The sequence below is a fragment of the Cololabis saira genome, chromosome 6 (genome assembly GCF_033807715.1).
Source record: "Cololabis saira isolate AMF1-May2022 chromosome 6, fColSai1.1, whole genome shotgun sequence".
Lineage (NCBI taxonomy): Eukaryota > Metazoa > Chordata > Actinopteri > Beloniformes > Belonidae > Cololabis > Cololabis saira.
In genome coordinates, this window is record NC_084592.1 from 3,736,843 (window position 1) to 3,757,761 (window position 20,919).

The window sequence follows — 20,919 nt, forward strand, 5'->3', positions numbered from 1 at the left end:
TTTCTGAGACAGTCCTGTAATAAAATATGTGTTTCTGCTAGTTTTTAAATCACATTTCAAGAATAGTAAAATGTCTTTTCTATTAAATCCCTTTCCTGGTGCAGTTCCTGCTGCTATAAATACTCAGAGAGGTAGCGGTGAGCGGTGAGCGGTGAGCGGGAGGGTCGCGCTGGGGCGATCCTTCACACCGGAACATGGACAGGACGAGAACAAGGCCGAGTAATGGCTGTCCTGAGAGTCTGGGCCAGTATATCTGTCAGAGCTCTAATGGCTGCTCACGCCCGGCCCGACCGGACTCATTCCTGTCCCCTACATACTGCAAGACTGGAACCAGTGTCTGACCCACCCACAGAAATAATGAGGACCTGGGGAGGTTTTGTTCCACTCTTACAGCCACACCTCAACTTCCACTTGTTAGAGTGATAAACAACTACACGTAACAGTGTTCTCAGACAAGAACACAACCCTCCATGAGGGTTTCAATCAGCTGCTTTAACTGCAGCCGTGCAGGAATCATTCATCATGTTTACAAGTGCCTCTTTTGTGTCTAAAGGGCCACATTACGGCAGCTCCTAGCCACAGGGGCCACGGCTACATGATGTCTTTTCATTCAGAATTAATTAAATAATTCAGAATTAAACTATTTTCCTTCCAGTTTACATGGAAATAGTAATTCCAAATTGAGGTTTCCATGGAAACCACGTTTGATGGTCTTTCTCCAATTCCTCTCCAGGTCTGGGGGTTGGGAAGGTTCTGATTGGATAGGGGGGGGGACCGGAAGTTAAACTACCGGAAGAAAAACTAACTTAGCCGCTACAACTTTGAAAAGATCACCATTTTGATGTTTCCTGTTTCCATCTGTTCTTTTAATGATTTCTATTTATTAAATAAATGGTCTCTGCTCTTGACCAGCGTTTACTGCTGCTGCATCTTGAAACTTTGTTAGGAAAACCAGCCCAGTGGAATATAAGGTCATGGAGACAGACGGGGGAGGGAACGAGCAGAAAGAAAGACCGGAATTAATTTAGAGGAATGAGAGTAAACATGATCGAGGATTTATTCTATTGGGATTTAAAATCTGAATAAATCAGCCACTTACTTCAGAATTAAGTTTAATTCGGAATGGCCATTTTCATTCGGAATTAGGTGTTTATGTGGTAATTTTTACTCATTTTAAATCTGATTTAATTTTAATTCTGAACTAAAGAGGAATTAAACTTCCCATGTAAAGGCACTCATGGTCTTATCCGTGTGTCCTGTAGCTTGACACGGTGGCGCGGTGATGAGCAGCTCGTACCGGCGGCTCTGTGTCAACTGGAACCCAAAGGAGCGAGGAGCTCGTCCTGCTCACTGTCTCTTCTCAGCTCATCTTCACGCGCAGCTTAAATAACGTCCGCTACAAATACCACCACTTTAGAATTAAAGTTGGTAAAATGCTTCTGATTTTTAACAAATGTGAAGATTGTCATCCCTCCAGATCCTGGTTCCACTGAGAACTGAAGAGAAGTGGAAATTCTTCTGATCCCAGACGGGGTCGTACAACATAAACCTGTTCCCACTCTGGAGGTCTTAAAGGAGATATATTATGTAAAACAGGTTTTCTCCTGCTTTAACATATATAAAGTGGTCTCCCCTCAGCCTGCCAACTCAGAGAAGGAGGAAAGCAACCAGATTCTGCAGTGTCTGTACAGCCGCCCGGATGAGCCGTCCAGTGTGATGTGGATCTACGAGCCAATAAGATTCTGCTCCCGTCGTTACGTAACCAAAATGCGATTTACATCGGTTGGCCTTCGATGCGTGAAACCACGCCCACAACTAACTGGCCGGAACAACAACAACTAACTCAAGCCGGCCGGAGCTTCAGCCATTTTCGACACGTCATTCAGGCAGCCAATCAGCACAGAGCCTCATTATCATAGCCCCGCCCACTCAGAATCCTGCATAGATAATGAGGTTAGAGACTGGGAAGATAAAGACATGGATCAGAGGCTGAATTTCTAATTTATTTAGCAAAAACAGTCAAAAGCTTGTTTTTAAGACATTCAAGGCCTGTTTAAAATAGGTATTAGATGCCATAATAAGTCTCCTTTAAATAAGCAGACTAAACTTAACGACAAAATTGATGAATGAATATGGTTTGACTCTCGTCACAACTAATCCTAGAATTGAAAAGTTTTAAGGTAAACTATGTTTTTGCTTGAGACAACACATCATTCCACTCCCTCTGTAATCAACAGCACCGGCTCAGAACACACAACTAAGTTAAGGTTCAAGGTTCAAGGTTCACTTTATTGTCATTCCAAAAGTCCAAGTACAAGCGGAATTAAATTTTGTTGCCACTGGCTCAAAGCAAGCAATAAAAACAATTAAAACACTATCTAAACACTAAAAGATAAGGACACTGGGATAAAAACTAAAACGCTGCGTACTCAAAAGTGATATAGGACATACAGAGTTCAAAGTGCTTGGTGCAGAACTGGAGACAGTCATTGTCGAGGGGACAGGGAACGGGTTCTGGTTGTTTAAAAGTCTTAAGGTGGAATCACACTGAATGCATCAGAAATCTCCTGACGCCTGCATCGCTGCTTGGTGGATTCACACTGAAAGCTGCATGTACTGTGGACGCCTGCAGTGGGCGGGGATCAGAGGCTGAATTTCTCATTTATTTAGCAAAAAAAAAAATCCTAAGATTGTTTTTAAGACATTCAAGGCCTGTTTAAAATAGGTATTAGATGCCATAATAGGTCCCCTTTAAGTAAAATAATAGTAATAACAAAATTAAAAAAATAGGAATATTGTGACATATATTTAACTAAAATTTTCTAAAAAAAAAAACAAAAACAAACAAAGTACAAAACAAAATACCCCAAAACACAACATCAAGTGGTAAATGCAACAGTGTAGAATAGCGTAGAGCCTGTTTGCAGCCCCTCCCCTCTCAAAGCCCTCCACAAACACACACACTTCCCAGCTCCTCTCCCTTCATCCATCCTCCTAAACTCCTCCAAGGCCAGATCAACCTCTTTCTCTGCTGCACGCAGAGTCTTTGTGCTGGGAAACCTCCTAATCCTCTAAAACTGCTGTCTAACAGCCGCTAGCCGGCCCTGGCTCTCCCTCCGCCTCCTCACACACACACCAACACCCGCAGCTCCATTCACACACTAGAAAGCCAGCTGGGATTACATGGCTGGAAACATCAGGGTGAACTGTTGGGATAACAAAGTCTCCTCTCACTCAGACTCAGACTCAGACACACACACACACACTGGTGTACGACGGATGTCGGCGTGTGTCGGTGCAGTCTGCCCTGTCAGGCTAAGAAGTTCTCCACATAAACGTAATGCAGACGACTCCATTTATTATCAATAAATTAACAAACAGATCTAAAATTTCCAACACGAGTGTGGATGGATAGAAACATCCAACAAACATCCCAAGGTTTGGCGTCAACCTAATCAGAAAGCAGCTGAGAAAAACCCCAAGAGCCCCAACGACAGGAACATGGGCTGGAGTTTCAATTCAATTCAATTTTATTTATATAGCGTCTATTACAACAGGAGTCTCCAGGATCTTTCCAGAGACACAGAACATAAACCCTCAAGCAATTATTACATAAACAATGGCAGGTAAAAAGTCCCGTAGTGGGAGAAAAACCTTAAGCCAAACAGTGGCAAGAAAAACTCCCCTTTAGGAGGAAGAAACCTGGACCAGGAGTCTGATATTTGTCTCCGCTCCGCCCGTTTGACAGGGCGTGCCTCTATTGAGATCAGCGCTACAGATTTGTGCGACCAACGATCAAAGTTGGGCACAGACATTAAAGACAGGGCAACCTGAAACAGGCAAACGTTAGAATACTCGTTTACTTCACATTGACTAATGAAAATCAGACTTTGCTTTTGAATTGTGGTTCAAAAGAATCATTAAAAAAGAAAGAAACACTATTGAAACTGAGCTGTAGAAGAAAGGGGGTACTTTAGTGTTGAGTATGAGGGAATGTCTCTTGTGTTGTGCCTGTGCTCATCACGGGTGAAGGAGAAACGGCCTCTCGGTTTTTGTGTGGCTGCTACATGTGAAGAGTTGAGAGTAAAGCTGACCTCGACTCACTGACTTTTTGACTGAACTTTATATCTTGTTTCACAGCCTTTTGAAGCGATCACTGCAGCTGAGCGACGTCCGCACCTGCAGACAGGTATCTTGGTCCCTCATGGACCAGCTGCTCTGGTACTCCGGTGTATTTTCCCGATGGCCTAGTCCAGCTAATTCCACAGAACAGGAGTTAGGCTGCTTTCACACCTGTGGCCCGTTTGTTTTGTTCCGATTCAGGGGCTAAATCGATACAGTTGTTTCATTTCTCGTTTGTGGCGTTTGTGTTCACAAGGCAACTGTCTGTAGCGATTCAAAGCTGTTAACAAATGCCATGAACCAACTGTTCTCTCATTGGTCAGAAATGAACGTGGACAGAGTTTCCTCTTCCATACCCCGGGAAAAACAACAAGCCCCTTTCACAGAGAGGGCGCAAAGCGCAGACCGCCGCCCGCTTTCACATTAATTTATGTGCTACCGACACAAGAGCGGACCGCTCTGCGGGCGAGAGGCCGTCTGCCGCGGCGTTTGGCGCTGCGCAAACCCTGCCCGAATTGAAATTTTTTTAATTTCACCGTGCCGTGCTGGGACGACATCTCGGCATGGAGAGAAGGTGGTGGAGGCTGCACAGACTCTTCTCCTTGCGCCGTGGTAGCACATACACATGAATGTGGATCATGTTCTCACTGCAAACGAACCGCTCCAGGTCTGGAATGGAAGCAAGCCGAGACCACCTCTCCTAGGATCTCGGCTCACTTGTTTTGTCCCACATCTGAGTGCGAGTGCTGTGTTCACATAAACCAAACCAACCGATCTTTAGGGGGAAACGCTCCCTGTTTCGGAAAAACTGCTCCAAATGGGACAGGTGTGAAAGCACCCTTAGATTAAGGCTCATAGACTCTTCAGAATCTTCCAACGTTTAGTTCTTCACCCTTCTTGGGCATTATTTGTGTGTTTTGGGTCATTACTCTGCTGGAGGACCCGTGACCTGCAACTAACACCAAGGTTTCTGACACTGGGCAGCACTTTTCCCTCCAGAAGAGGAATAGTCTATCTGACAGGTTCCAGTTTGTTCGTGTACACGAGGTTTCTTCAGAACAGTCAAGGGTCGGTTATGGTGTTCCGCAGGGTTCAGTGCTAGTGCCAATCTTGTTCAGTTTATACATGCAGCCATTGGGAAGTATAATCCAGAATCACAGCATAAACTTTCTTTGCTATGCTGATGATACGCAGCTCTACTTGTCTATGAAGCCGGATGAGACAGAACCGTTAGTTAAACTTCAGGCATGTCTTAGGGACATCAAGGACTGGATGTCCAGAAATTTCTTGCTTCTAAATTCAGATAAAACAGAGGTTATCATTCTTGGTCCAGAGCATCTTAGGAAGGAATTAGATGGTGTTGAGATTGCTCCCACTGCAACTGTGAGAAACCTTGGTGTTGTTTTCAATCAGGATTTGTCGTTTAAACCATATGTTAATCAGGTTTGTAAAATAGCGTTTTTCCATCTCCGTAATATTGCAAAGATTAGGAAAATCCTCTCGCAGAGTGATGCAGAAAAACTAGTTCATGCGTTTGTATCTTCTAGACTAGATTACTGTAATGTGTTATTAGCAGGATGTCCAAGTAATTTGCTGAATAGGCTCCAGCTGATCCAGAATGCAGCAGCACGAGTACTGACAGGAATCAGCAGGAGAGACCACGTCTCTCCAGCGTTAGCGTCGCTCCATTGGTTACCCGTAAAATTCAGAATCCAATTTAAAATTTCATTACTTGCATATAAAGCCCAAAACGGCTCAGCTCCGCAGTATTTACAAGACCTGATAGTGCCTTATGTTCCTGGCAGAGCTCTCCGCTCCCAGGGTGCAGGTTTACTCGTAGTTCCTAGAGTATCCAAATGTAGATTTGGAGGGCGGGCGTTCTGCTATCAGGCACCATTACTATGGAACCAACTTCCAATCTGGGTTAAGGAGGCTGACACCACCTCCACCTTTAAAACTAAATTTAAAACCTTTCTGTTTAGTAAAGCCTATAGTTAGTGTTTAGTAAACCTCTAGCTGGTGTTGGTAAATCTCTAGGTAGTGTAAACTCTAGTGTGTTAGAGTCAGTAGTCATAGCTGCAGGTATAGAACAAGACTATAATAGTTAATCTCAAACATAGCTTCGTGGTAGATATGCTGCTATAGGCCTATGCTGCAGGGGGGCACCGACACGATCCGCTGGGTGTTGCCTCTCACCCTTCTTCTCCTCTCCTCTTCCCTTCCTCTCTTCTCCATTTCCATTTTTATTTATTATAAATATCTCATAGCCATCATTTTTGTCCATCGTTCCTGTAGTTTCTTGTGCCGGCTCCCCTTTTTTCTCTTTTGTGCATGTTTGCAGGCCGGAGACTCGGGAGCTGCGTTCTGGCCTGCGGACCCGGTCCCCCCCCCACATCCCCAGTCATCCCGTTGCTGCTTCCACCTGCCTACATGGATGTCTGCTGTGTGCTGCTGACGTCCCCTCCCCCCCTCTGATCATCCCGCTGCTGCTTCCACATGCCTGCTGTGTGTTGCTGACGTCCCTGACTCCCCCAGTCTGGCCTTCGGCAGGAGGGCCCCCCCTTATGAGCCTGGTCCTGCTCAAGGTTTCTTCCCTCCTAAAGGGGAGTTTTTCTTGCCACTGTTTGGCTTAAGGCTTTTCTCCCACTATGGGAGTTTTTACCTGCCATTGTTTATGTAATAATTGCTCGGGGGTTTATGTTTATGTTTATGTTCTGGATCTCTGGAAAGCATCTAGAGACAAAATCTGTTGTATTAGACGATATACAAATAAAATTGAATAGTCTTGAGATTTCATTGAACTTGCACATATTAAAGACATCCTGTGCCAGACGCAGCAAAGCAGCTCCAGAACCGAGTCGTGTCCATGTTTCATCAGCGTGCAGCGATGTGGACTCATCATTGGAGACTGCTGTGAACATGGAGCTGATGCTACGTCCCAAACAGCTCCAGTATAACCTCACCTCTCCAAAGACATTCTCTCAGAAGCATTGTGGCTCGTTAGAAATTTATTTTGACAAGTTCCAGTCTGGCTTTCACATTATTTGTGTTACAAAGTGAATCCCCTCCAGCTGTTATCCATTAAGTTCACTTTGGCTCAAGCAGGGAACAGTGATTGTTTGTGTGATCTGACCCTGCGACACGCGCCGTACGCCGTACCCTACGGCGTAGGGCTGCGTTGACTTAACATGGATCCATAAGGCGGACGTAATTGAGGCCACCATGAAAAGTTAAGGGGGAAGGGGGGCGCGTGAATCACCCGTGATTGCCCGGCGGCGGCTCCGTGGCGAGACACCTGGAGCGGACGGGGAGACTCGGCCTCCCTACCGAGAAGGAGACGTGGCTCCCGGGGGAGCTGCGCCGCAGAGGCGGACCGGAAGGCCGGAAGATCCGCCGACCGAGCGGCGGGCCCCGTCATTTACTGTTGAAGGATTGTAGATGCGTGGGCTGACGTGTCTGCTGGGTTGGACTGTTGTTCGGACTTTTGCAAAAGCCGGCATCATTTCCGAGGGGCCGCACGGCACGGAAAATGACCAGAGCGGCCAGAGAGCTGCGGGCTCTGCCCGTCGCAGCTGATCAGGCTCTGATGAACGCAGAAACGGAGGATGAAGATTTCGATGGGTATGATTAATGTAATAATTTAAATAAGTACAATCAAACTAAGTTTTGCTCAATTTTTCGATTCAATTTTATTTATTTATATAGCGTCTAATACAACAGATGTTGTCTCTAGACGCTTTCCAGAGATCCAGAACATGAACATAAACATAAACATAAACATAAACCCCCGAGCAATTATTATATAAACAATGGCAGGTAAAAACTCCCATAGTGGAAGAAAAACCTTAAGCCAAACAGTGGCAAGAAAAACTCCCCTTTAGGAGGGAAGAAACCTTGAGCAGGACCTGGATCATAAGGGGGGACCCTCCTGCCGAGGGCCAGACTCTATTTTTAAAATACGCACACTTGTGTGTGTGTGTGTGTGTGTGTGTGTGTGTGTGTGTGTGTGTGTGTGTGTGTGTGTGTGTGTGTGTGTGTGTGTGTGTGTGTGTGTGTGTGTGTGTGTGCGTGCGTGTTGCATGTGTCTGTAGACGGCGCCTTTTCGGTCAGTGCGCCGTTTGTGTGTTTTAAATCCAAAAATTACACACAAAACTGAGGGTGCGCCTTTCCACACAGCGCGCCTAATGGTTGCGAAAATACGGTACATATATACATATATATATATATATATACACACACATATATATATATATATATATATATATATATATATATATATATATATGTGTGTATATATATATATATATATATATATATATATATATATATATATATATATATATATATATATATATATATATATATACACACATATATATATATATATATATATATATATATATATATATATATATATATATATATATATATATATATATATATAAATAATAACACACAGAGATACGCATCATTGTTTCGTTTTTTGTTGTGTGTGTCATGTCTCCAAGTTTTGAAGGTCTCCTTCACTCCAGGTCATCATGGGAAACTGGACATCCTTCTGAGAACATGGCTTTAGTGAAGAGGCCTCTGGTAGCTGCTGTAGCTTCTGGACAAGTGTGAGTGGAGAGGAATGTCTGGCATAAAGGGAATGCCGGGGTGTCACTGTGGGAAGCATGCTGCACGCACACGCAAACATGCTCCTCTCATTCAGGCCTCACATCAACACATCCTTAGAGGGAAAAGGCCAGTGTGTCCTTACACAAATACATATGCTTCAACAAAATGAGCCGACTCCTAATGGGGGATATGGGTGGAAGCTATTTGTCAGGAGGTAAAAAGACTAGTTTGGTCCAAGCTTAAGCCAGAGGAGCTCAGCCTCCACTGACCTCCGAGCTGGAACAAAAAAAGCCACGTTGATTAAGTGCGTCATTTTATTCAGGACGTGAATGAAAAGAAACAAGCTTGTTAATATGGAAAACCAATTAAGAGGCAAAGTGCTGGAGAATCTCTAAGAGAGAGGGGGAGGAGAAGAGAAGAGGGGATTGAGCGGAGTCTTCCAACGACTCCCATTGTTGAAATTAGTACTAAATCTGTGGTTTTAGGGGGGTTTGGACTAAAGTTGTGGAGTTTTAGCAGGGAGAGAGACACACAAAGACACATGTGCGCTGAGCGTGTGTGAAGCCATGGGGATGTGGGGAAGAATGGAGGGATGTCACGCTTTGTTTTTCTGCCTGTTGATTCTGAATGTGACCAATTAGTGAAGCGGAGGGACACAGAGTGTGGGAGAGGAGGAGGAGGAGGAGGAGGAGGAGGAGGAGGAGGAGTCCGCTCCCTTTCACCGTGAGAGTTTCAAGCCGGGCCCTGAGTCACAGTGGGATGAAAGAAAAAAATGGGGCAGGCTGGAACATAATGAACATAATGACAAACAAAGGAACTTTTCAGTCATTTGTGGTCGCTTTCCTCGGACCCCCCAACTCAGTTTGCCGGGTGGAAGCTGAACTTCTCTGAGAGCAGAGAATCTATTACTGCAAAACGTATGGTCTTCCATATGAAGCTGAAAATGTTTCAATCCTTGAAATCAAAGTCTCCTAATAAACTAGTACAGAGATCGGCAAGTCGTGCAATTACAAGTTATGACAACGCTGGAATTTGGAGGCCGAGCCAGAAACAGATTCCTTTCATTGAGGCTACTTTCTTTTGCCGGGATCAAAACACAAAAGGAGGGCTAAATCCATTTCAAAGGCTACTGGAAGGTTACACCTCTTCTTATCACTATTAAGACATGGAGCCTGGCCAGAGAAGAAGATTAGAGGTTACTCTAACTTAAAGAGTCATTAGGGAATCATTCAGGGAGATTGATTCAATCATTAATCCCTGAAGAGAAATTAATCAGACTTGTTTTTGCCCATAAATCCCACAAAACAAGGGAAAGGTGTAAGATGTTGGTGCTTTTCTCTGCCCTGGTCGCAGGTCAAAGCCCATTCTGCTCAGACCAGTGAAACAATATCTAGTTAAATAAAGAAAAAGAATTCAAACAAACAAAAGAACGAGTCCCATTGAACAATGGAGCTATGGAACCAGAGTCTCAGACAAAAAACAAATGGGACAAAACTTAACTGGACTCCCTTCAGCACACTTCAGAAAAACAGAGCAGGACCCGCTTGGAATTCTTATTTTTTCCCTTTTTTTAATGTGTCAAGTTTTAAGCCTGGCTTATAATAACTTTTGAATGTGTTTTATTCTGCTTATATCACCTTATTAACATATTCCTGACTGGGTTATTAGCTACATGTGTTTACGGTTGATGAAACTTTGGCCTCGTCAGACGTGGAAGGAGTAACGTTAGGCCGAGCTGGAACGTTACAATCTCCAGCTTTAGGCTTCCTTATTGTCACTAATTTATCCATCAGGTCTAACTAGGGTTTAATTTGAAATAGCCAAGTCAATTTCACAACGAATTTTCTTTTCTTAAACAGCTAGCTAGCTCGTTTTTCCGCTCTAAATTTGACATTAGTCACACACTGCAAAAACTCAAAATTTTACCAGGAATATTTGTCTTATAGATCTTATAGTCTTAGACCGAACAGCTGACTGAACCAGTGTTTACATTCATGGTTTAAACATACAGCGGGAACGGTAATGTGATTTTTATCTGACTATATTTATATAAGATGTTTATATCACTGTACAACGCTGTACATTACGAGACGTTTCTTTATTATATTTTAACGTTACAGTCAGCTGTTCGGTCTCTCTCTACATCCACTTCCGGTTGTAGTGACCGGTTATGAAGCGTTTTTCTTTTGAAGATGGTTTCTTGTTTTATATCGTTTTGTGCTTTGCATCATTTCTCTATTTGCAGCGTTTGATGATGCTGCATTTGTCTTTGTTTTTTGCAGCAGGTTTTTTCATTTGCACCACGTTCCTCTTTTTGTACCTCGTTTTGAGTTTGTGAATTTGAATCATTTCTGTACTTGAAGCCGTTTTCCTTAACTGAGACGCATTAGGCCGTTGCAGTGCGTTTGGCCCTTGTCGGCCACCGTACGCACTGCTGTAAATACTTCCACACTGGGAATGCTGCAATCACCCATGTACATACTGTAACTCAAATCTGTTGTAAATCATATAATCACATCTCATCTGTTTATAATATATATATTATCATTCATTCATGTCTACCTGCACCTTATAACAACAGTATTTATTCATCTGAACTGTGTACCTACATATTTATATATTTGTGTATATGTATTGTATTTATTTCACTGCACAAGCACTTCTGGTTAGATGCTAACTGCATTCCGTTGCCCTGTACTTTAACATGTGTAATGACAATAAAGTTCAATCTAATCTAATCTAATCTAATCTAATCTAACCTAACAGGGCTGATACACAAAGGTCTCAGCGATGGACGGGCATCCTGATGAAGATGTGAATGCCAGTGCAAGTGCAAGAATGCTTTCTGTTTGCATGTGTGAAAACTACAGACCATTCTGACAGGTAGGGATCTCCTAATCAGACACCACATGGAAATGCCAAACTGATTTTAAATTCTTCATAACTCCCAGATGTGAAGCAGATTCCAGAGAGCCATCATCTCCTGAGCCTGGTACTAAAGTCAAACCCCTGAAGAGGTGGGAGCAGTTCTGCATCACGTCTCAGGTCAAGGTCCAGCTCTGTACAAACGTTGGTGGTATTGTTGTGTTTGTACCTGCTGCAGGTCGGCCAGGGAGTACAGGTGGATGTGCTGGAGCAGGTATTCTCTGGGGAAGATCCTGTCAACACACACAAGACACATTACTGACATGTTCATCTTCAGTGATGACACACAACAACAGTTCAGCTTTCAATGACCACAAATTCACTGGTTTTTGTTGGTTTTTTTATCCCCGGAGACAGATAATGGAAACAACCTCAAGTACACTGGGATATTGTTAGAAATGCCAAAGCATCATCTCGCATCGGATTTTTATGGTTTCTATTTGCATAACTTTTTACACAATAGAAAGAAACTTCCTTGTTGAACTGTAACCCATGATCGTACTGGTTTTCTTGATCAGTATGATGATGCAAAATGTCAAATCACTTAAAAACCATGAACTTATAAGAAGTTGAGGACCATAAAGAGAAACTCTGACTTAAAAAGATTCTCCTGAGTGCTCTTCAAAATGAAACACTAAAGGCAGGGAGAGCACACCCGTCTGTTATCTTTTAATGAGACAAAAGCGACACAAACGCAACCACTAATAGCCAGAAACCACAGAGTAACGAGCCACAACGGTAACAGAATAAAGGATGTAGATTAAAACAACAGTTGTTACTCAGCATATGAAGCAGATCAAAGATTCCTTGGCTGTTACAAAGGTCATCTTTGTTAAAAAAAACCTTCCAGCTTTTAGAGCCGTGTGTGTTTATGTGTGTGTCCACAGTTCTCTGTCTGTACGCACAAAAGATCTCCAGACAGATCCCCCTAAAGCAGAGTGATGAGTTTGGGAAGTTTTTAGAGCCACGGTCCTCATCGATCCTGCAGTGTTTGGAAGTGGAGAGGAGCTGACTGGTACAGCTAATGGGACAGGAGTAAACACAGCGCACCATGCTGCTCTCCATCGCAATATATGACGATTCAAATGTTCGTTTGGGGCTTCTCTCAGAAATACCAACTGTTTTATGGTGCTGATCTGCGGTTACAAACAGTTGCATTAGTTGATTGATTATCAAAAGTGTTGATCAGGAACATCTCATGTCATCTCCTCTTTGTCCTTTCTGGATGTGTAAATGAAATTCAAGTCTATCTGTTCATCCTGCTTTGAAAATACTCTGTTGAACCTGAATCTATTAGTGACCTGGATCTGAACGAGAGGCATCAATCAGTGAGACTAGACCCCGCTAAGATAAACAGTCCCCCCCCTGACCGTCACATGCAGCAACGTAAACACTCACAGACACATATTTATACACATTATACACACACACAGGCACAACTGAATGAGGATAAAAATGGAGGTGATTTGTGCACATAAACTCAGACAAAGTGCATCGCTCAAGATATTAACAGTTCTTATGATAACAATTATTTCAAGGTTATGAAAAGTGCTGAATTATTCTCAAATCTACGGAAGAGCATTAGGGCCAGGCAGGAGAAAAATAAAAATAATATTTTAGAGGAAGATTTTTTTTTTTATTATGCACTTTGAGAAAAAAGTAGAAATGTTTAGAAAAAAAGTCAAAATTTTGTGAATAAAGTTGAAATGTTGAGAAAAAAGGCGAAATTTCGACTTATTTGGCTTTTTTCTCGAAGTGCACAATAAAAAAAAAATCTTCCCCTCTCAAATATTTTTTCTCCTGCATGGCCCTCAAAATGTTCCTAAAAAACACAACAACACAGAGAAAACCAAACTAAAGTCACGAGACTTCACTGCTGGTCAAACCCTGAATACTTTCACCTCATCAGCTTCAAACTGCAACGTAAAACACGCGTTTACATGCTACATTCATGTGATTTAACAGTACCATCAACTAAGTTTCTAGTTTATGCACAAAATCCCTCACATCTTCCAAGGCATCCAGCGCAGGTTGATCTTCACACAACACATTTCAACACTAACTATTTGACTCAAACCTGAATTGAATTAGATGCATATTTTTAAATGCCATGAACACATGGAAAACTAATTATTATCCAGCAATTCACTTTAATACAAAATAACAAAATGAACTGAATAAAATAAGTATCTTTCTTAAACAGAAACCTGTCCTGCTTAACTTAAAATTGTATAAATGAATATAAAACAATAGAAAGAAAGCAAAACATCCATCCTGTAATAGTGCACATTTTTAGTGCAATAACAAAAGTGCAAACAGAAAGTCTGTAGAAAACTTGTAAACATATTTGTGCCTCAAAGGCCATGTCTGTAGGCTACAGTTGTAGTAAAACAGAAAAAAATAACTTATGAACTCAACAGCTCAATGCCATTTTCCATTGGCATTTTATGACTATTTTCTGACTCTCACAGTAATACGGGACAAAGTGTTTCCCTTTTCAGCTCAATACGGGACTTTAGTTTAGAAATACAGGACGATTCTGTTTTTCAAGGGACGGTTGGCAACACTAGTTGTAAGTGAAATGAATATTAACTTTCTTTGTAAGGTAGTAATAACATCTTTAAAACACCGCCTGCAGTTCAGGACAGTGTTTTGCAAGGAGACACAGATTCAAGAGGTCAAAAGTGCAAAAATGTAGAAAAGCAGCACTACAAAAACTCAAAATCTTAACAAGAATATTTGTCTTATTTCTAGTTAAAAAGTCTCATTTTTAGTAAAAAAAAAAATCTCATTACACTTAAAACAAGGCAAATGTATTTATATAGCACAATTCAACACAAGGTAATTCAAAGTGCTTTACATTGACATTAAAAGCGGCAAGACATAATTAGACAGTAAATAACAAATAAGACTGAAAAAATTTAGAATAAGATGATAAGAAAAGAAGCAAAATAATAAAAAGCACAAGCTGTTAAAAATAAGGGCAGTAGAGTACAGCAGGTAAGTTTAATTTAAGAGTACACTTGAGTAAACAGTAATGTTTTTAGGCCCGATTTAAAGGATCTACAGTTGGACCAGACCTCAGGTCTACAGGAAGTTTGTTCCACCGGTGAGGAGCAGAATAACTGAACGCTGCTGAACCTTGCTTGGTTCTGAAACAAGACTCATCTCTGGAAAAAGCAACAATTTTCACCTGTTTCAAGTAGATTTTCACTTGAAATAAGTAGAAAAATCTGCCAGTGGAACAAGATTTTTTTGCTTGTAATGAGAAGATAAATCTTGTCCCACTGGCAGATTTTTCTACTTATTTCAAGTGAAAATTGACTTGAAACAGGTGAAAATTGTCAAACAAGTTATTTTTCTGGTGATGACTCTTGTTTTAAGTGTAATGAAATTGTTTGACTAAAAATTAGACATTTTAACTAGAAATAAGACAAATATTCCTGGTAAGATTTAGAGTTTTTGCAGTGAGGACGACGTGCAGTGGGAGCACGCGTGCAGACGTGAGGCGGCGTACGTACCTGCGACGGAGGTCCTCGGCCACGGCGGCCCTGCAGCTGAACAGGTAGGCCCGCAGCGACTGCAGCTGCTGGCGCAGACGCAGCACGCTGCTCAGACCCTCGCAGTGCTGGTACAGGCACGGGTTGAGCTGCTGGATGTCCAGCAGCGGCTCCTCGTACACGAACTCCAGGAACTCCTTGGCCTGTTTAGACACCTGGGGGGAACGGGAGAGCTCACATAGTAAATACCGTTCTTAAATTGTAGGCTGCACTTGTAATAGGCTGCACTTGTAAATAAGACATTTGTTCTTAATTTGCTTGCATGGTTAAATAAAGGTTAAATAAAATTAAATTAGAAGCAAAAGCCTGATGTTTGGTACAGATTAAACAATCAGGATTTACCATGCTCATTTGTGAGCTTTAGAGCTGTTGTGCCTGATTAAAGTTACTCCCTGTTTGTGTACAAAGGTTTTTCTCAATACATGAGTCAAAATATAATTAGCGTGATGTTTGTAAATTTGTTGTACAAAAAGCTAGAAAAGAGACTAAAAGGAGACGTATATCTGTTGTGGGAGTTAAACTATGGAATGACGCTAACCTAGATTTATGAATGTGCAGCTCATTTTCGGTTTACAAAAAAAAGATTTGTAGAGCAATCTTTGAAAGCTACAAAGGTTAATATTTATTTGTTTTTGTTTGCTGTTCTCTGATATTTATATATATATATATATATATATATATATATATATATATATATATATATATATATATACATATATATATATATATATATATATATTCATTTTGCTATTGTTTGTTTGTATGTAGGACAGGCATTAATATAAGCACTATGCTTCTGCCTGTGCCTTTTCACTCACTATTGTTCGATAATGTTTGTGTTTAATGTTTGTAGTGTGATGTGACTGAATAAAGAATTTCAATCAAAAAATTCTATCAATTGTCTTCTTCGTTTAGATCACACAATCAAATATGTCAAAGCAGCTTTACTACAACCTCCTACTTCTCATCTGGGTATCGAAAATAAACGAGGGTAAGGCGTGGCGAGTGGAGTTGTGCTGAGTAGGTACTAGTATGAAAGTGCATAAGAGTACTGACATGAAAGGTATCAAGCAGCACTCAGCGAGGAAAATGTCCAATAAAACCTCCTCCTACTGGAAAACAGTGGCACCATATTCACAATCAGCAAGGGTTGTTAGGACGATGCTGATGTTTCAGCCTCTGTGGATCAGCTGATCCTCTTTAAAGTGAGCGTTTCTCCACGTGCGTCCGTGTTTCCCCACCTTGTGCTTGCTGGTGTCCCAGTTGTGCAGCAGGCGTGCCGGGATGAGGAAGGAGTTGTCCTGGTGGCAGCTCTGGCAGTAGTACCAGCCGCTATAGTAACACACTTTGGCTTTTCCTCTGGACAGACCGATGGGACGCTGACAACCTGATGAGAAAACATATGTGTGAGTTTAGAGGGAATGAGCATGACGTTACAGATGAGACTTCACAGCGGGTTACGCCCACTGAGTGTCAGAAAGACTGAGTGTCAGAAAGACTGAGTGGCAGAAAGACTGAGTGGCAGAAAGACTGAGTGGCAGAAAGACTGAGTGGCAGTGTAAACATTCAGTTTGAGCAACTGGAAAACATCTCAAATGAGAATGAGCTGTTGTGCGATCGACTGTACTCATAGATTTAGCAAGAAATCTGAGTTATCGTTTTACAGACTGCTGAAAAATAAGCTTAAGAGAAACAAATGGATCGCTGCGATAGATGCAATGCACAGAAACAACTGGATTCCAGGCACCGAAACGTGGATTTGCGGTTCCCATTTTGTATCAGGTAATGTTGGATTTTTGGGTAGCTAACGTTAAACGGTCAAATCATAAAGTTCGGTGTCCTCATCACTTTAATTTCTACAACAAATCCTGCCTTGAAGTCGGACCAAGCGTCAAGACTTTTGTAAGCCTTCAAGCTTTGCTTCGTGTATTTCCCCAGCGTAGAAATTAAGTCCATATAAATATCAGGAAACTGGATTTGTGGCCAAATATTAATGTCCATGGACCACTGGTTCTTGGTAACTGTACCAAATATTAATGTCCATGGACCACTGGTTCTTGGTAACTGTACCAAATATTAATGTCCATGGACCACTGGTTCTTGGTAACTGTACCAAATATTAATGTCCATGGACCACTGGTTCTTGGTAACTGTACCAAATATTAATGTCCATGGACCACTGGTTCTTGGTAACTGTACCAAATATTAATGTCCATGGACCACTGGTTCTTGGTAACTGTACCAAATATTAATGTCCATGGACCACTGGTTCTTGGTAACTGTACGGGTCACTGTCAAGTCCAACTGACGCTAATTTAAGCCCATAATCAGCTGTTATCCCGTCTTCTCCACTAGTTGCAGCTGTTTTTGCTGATGTTTAACCACTCAGTGTGAGTAAGGGGACTGGTCCAGTGGGGAAGTGACATCAATGCAGAACCTCTATATATATGTGCTCACCCCTTATGAATGAAATAGATATAACACGACAATCAAATGGGTATGAGAGTCTGTGAAACCACACCACCCTCTGGTTCAGCCTCGTCAAGGAAAGGCTTCTTTTTGTTCTGCACAAATGAGCCTGGAAATGTTGCACAAGTCAGCTCTTGGTATTAATGTGTTGAATCAGGCAAGGAAAACCCCGATGAAGATGACAAGGCTTGTTGAGCAAATAACTTGTTGTTAATATGTGTCAGGTTATTGCCCTACCCTAAATACCACGCTGATCCGTCCCACTAAACCGGTAGATGAGTTCGAGAGAAGACCTGACCCACCAGTCGGTTTCATCATGGCCACCAGAACAGCACGTTGGTTGTGAAAAACACCTTGTACATAAACGCTATAAATCAGCCCCATGACAACCATCCCCACCGCTGAGATCCAGCGCAGCACCGATGGAGCCGTTTATGGGATGGTTGCCTGGGTTTGGTGAAAGCTTTGCAACCTCAGACACAGAAATGTCTACCATCTCAACCAAGATATTAGCTCAGTCACTTTGAATATTGAATGTACAACAAGATGCAGTTTAATATTCGGGAGGACAGAAGCTTTAATCTTGTCGACTCTTGACTACCGCCACAGCAGACGTGATAAACAAACTTCAAAGAGCAAAATAGAGCAGCTGCTTGGTCCTGGGTTGGGATTTCAGAACAAATGTATTTCAAATAGAATAGCATAGAAATCTCAGCTGCTTAATGGTAAGACAAAGAGAAATAAATTACCATGTAAACGGAATATTCCGAATGTTTCAGTAACCGGAATATTAGCAATAACACGAGTTTTGACTGCATGTAAACGTAGTCAGTGTGTAACCGTGGCCAAAGACGTCCAAACTCCAAAACATTTTTACTGGCAGTTCACTCTTAATGCATCGTCTATCCTATTGCCGTCTACTTCATTTGAAGGAAATCACTAGATAACAGAGCTTTGGTTTCCTTGTAGCCACAACACGGCGGCCTTCAACAACAAGGAAGTGAGCAGATCTGAAAGGCCAACAGATCCTCAGCTCTATTCATGCTCAGCTTCTCCCCGGCTTTGTCTTCCCAGCCTTTAAAGTCCTGTCCCTGCCCAAACACCCGGACCTGCTCAGCCATCACGCACCCAAACAGCTGAGCTGCAGCGCTGCAGCAGGTGTCTCTTATCCACAACATCTGACGGGGCTCAGCCCCGAGGAAAACAGCAAACGCAGGGACAAATGTGAAGATGGTTATCTGTGGTTTTCTGGGGGGCTGTTGTTTTCTGTTTTTGAATAAAAAGAAAAAAAAGGCTTACTAAACCAAGGCAAAAATGGAAGCGGTGGGCATGTGTCAGCACGCTTGTCTGCCGTCCTCCAGGACATCAAACAACACAGGAGGAGAAGGAATGGAAAAAGAGAGTCAGTGAGACGGGGGGAAAGAAAGAACAGAGCGGAAGAGAAGAAGACAGGCATCAAACAAGGACAGATGAAGGGGGATTATGAGGAGAAGTTAGTCCAGGTCCTTTTCTAACAATGTCTGGCACCGCAGACAATAGGCTGACCAGCATTCAGAGATGAACAGCATCTTTATCTGAGTGAACGATAACACACTCATGCTGGAGCTCAAAGGTGGTTTCAGTTAACCTCTTCATTTACCTGCAGCAGATGGAACAGATGACCTGCACTGCTGCCTCAGTCACACAGGTCACTCACCCTCAATGTCAACTTCATATTGGTTCTTTTTCTTTTGTGGGAAACTGTTCCAATATTTGTGTGAACTATTAACCTTTTAACTAATATTTCATCAGAATAAATATAAGCTGCACACGTTGTACTTTGCACTGGGCCTTCACCTCATCAGAGACAAGAAATCCCCGCAGAAAAAAGCAACAGTACAATGAATTGAAAGGGTTTAACAAGTGCAAAGATTTCACTGTGCAGAGATTTGATGTTGGGACTTCATGAAGGCCTACCATCTTTTGTTTTATTCCCCCCCACTTGAAATCAAACCGTGATTGGTGGATTTGCCCGTCACTCTCCACACCAAAACACATAGCTGGGCCTTCCCCGGGATTGGTGAAGTCCTGACCAATGAATGAGCAGCTAACCGGGCCTTAATAGAGACGGACCATTCTGATTGGATAACAGGTTTTCAGCACATGGGGACCTATTATGAAAAACAGGTTTTCTCTTGCTTTAACATATATAAAGTGGTCTCCCCTCAGCCTGCCAACTCAGAGAAGAAGGAAATCAACCAAATTCTGCAGTGTCTGTACAGCCGCCCGGATGAGCCGTCCAGTGTGATGTGGATCTACGAGCCAATAAGATTCTGCTCCCGTCGTTACGTAACCAAAATGCAAACCACGCCCACAACTATAAAACCGTGTAACTGCATGAGCGTCCGACTATCGTAGCACTGCGTGACATCGGACGCTCTTTGTCCATCTCCCTCCAGCAGCTGCCACTTTATTGAGGTTTTTGTAGTGAAATGAGGAGGAATCATAGAGATAACTTCTCATTTCAACTAACTGGATCAGCCGTTCCTCATCATGACTGTTTCCTACAATGCTTTCAACCGGCTTTCAACGCAAGCAACAGGAAGAAAATAGAAGCAGGGCGTCCGACAAATGTTCAGCTCAAAACGGCGCGTTGTGCCGCGTCGCTGCGTCCAGTTAGGACAATCCAATAGAAAATAAAGCAATGGAATTGATTTTGTCACTGACGCTCCCTCGCATCCCATGCAGTTATGACACGGTAATGGTAACAGCCGGAGCTTCCAACATTTTTCCGTAGCGGTGTATTGCGTCATTCAGGCAGCCAATGAGCACAGAGCCTCATTATCATAGCCCCGCCCACTCAGAATCCTGCATAGATAATGAGGTTAGAGAATGGGAAGATAAAGACATGGTTTAGAGGCTGAATTTCTAATTTATTTAGCAAAAACAATCAAAAGCTTGTTTTTAAGACATTCAAGGCCTGTTTAAAATATGGATTAGATGCCATAATAGGTCCCCTTTAAATTTAGAACATAGAGAGAAGATCTTTTGAATATATTGTAATAAATTAAATGAGATAGAAATAAAAAAAAATATATTCTTTTTACTGAATACTTATTATCATTATTATTACATGTATTATTATTTCTTATTTTTTGTAGGCCTTCTCTGAAGGCATAGAAGGCCCTGAAGGTTCCCCACTGCATCATGCAATACTGCATTCACTCATTTATCCTCATCAATCTGA

At 42.2% G+C, this 20,919-nt stretch overlaps 1 protein-coding gene across 2 annotated transcripts in view; it reads right to left on the reverse strand.

Annotated features, from left to right (window-relative positions):
- plekhm3 (pleckstrin homology domain containing, family M, member 3) overlaps positions 1-20,919 on the reverse strand; it is a 70,568-nt gene that overhangs the window by 11,911 nt on the left and 37,738 nt on the right. For both annotated transcript variants that reach the window (XM_061724334.1, XM_061724333.1), the window contains 3 exons: positions 16,466-16,611; positions 15,186-15,379; positions 11,834-11,897 (listed from right to left, as the gene is read on the reverse strand). In XM_061724334.1, coding sequence (XP_061580318.1) covers positions 11,834-11,897; positions 15,186-15,379; positions 16,466-16,611 — 404 coding nt within the window. The remainder of the gene's footprint in view (positions 1-11,833; positions 11,898-15,185; positions 15,380-16,465; positions 16,612-20,919) is intronic.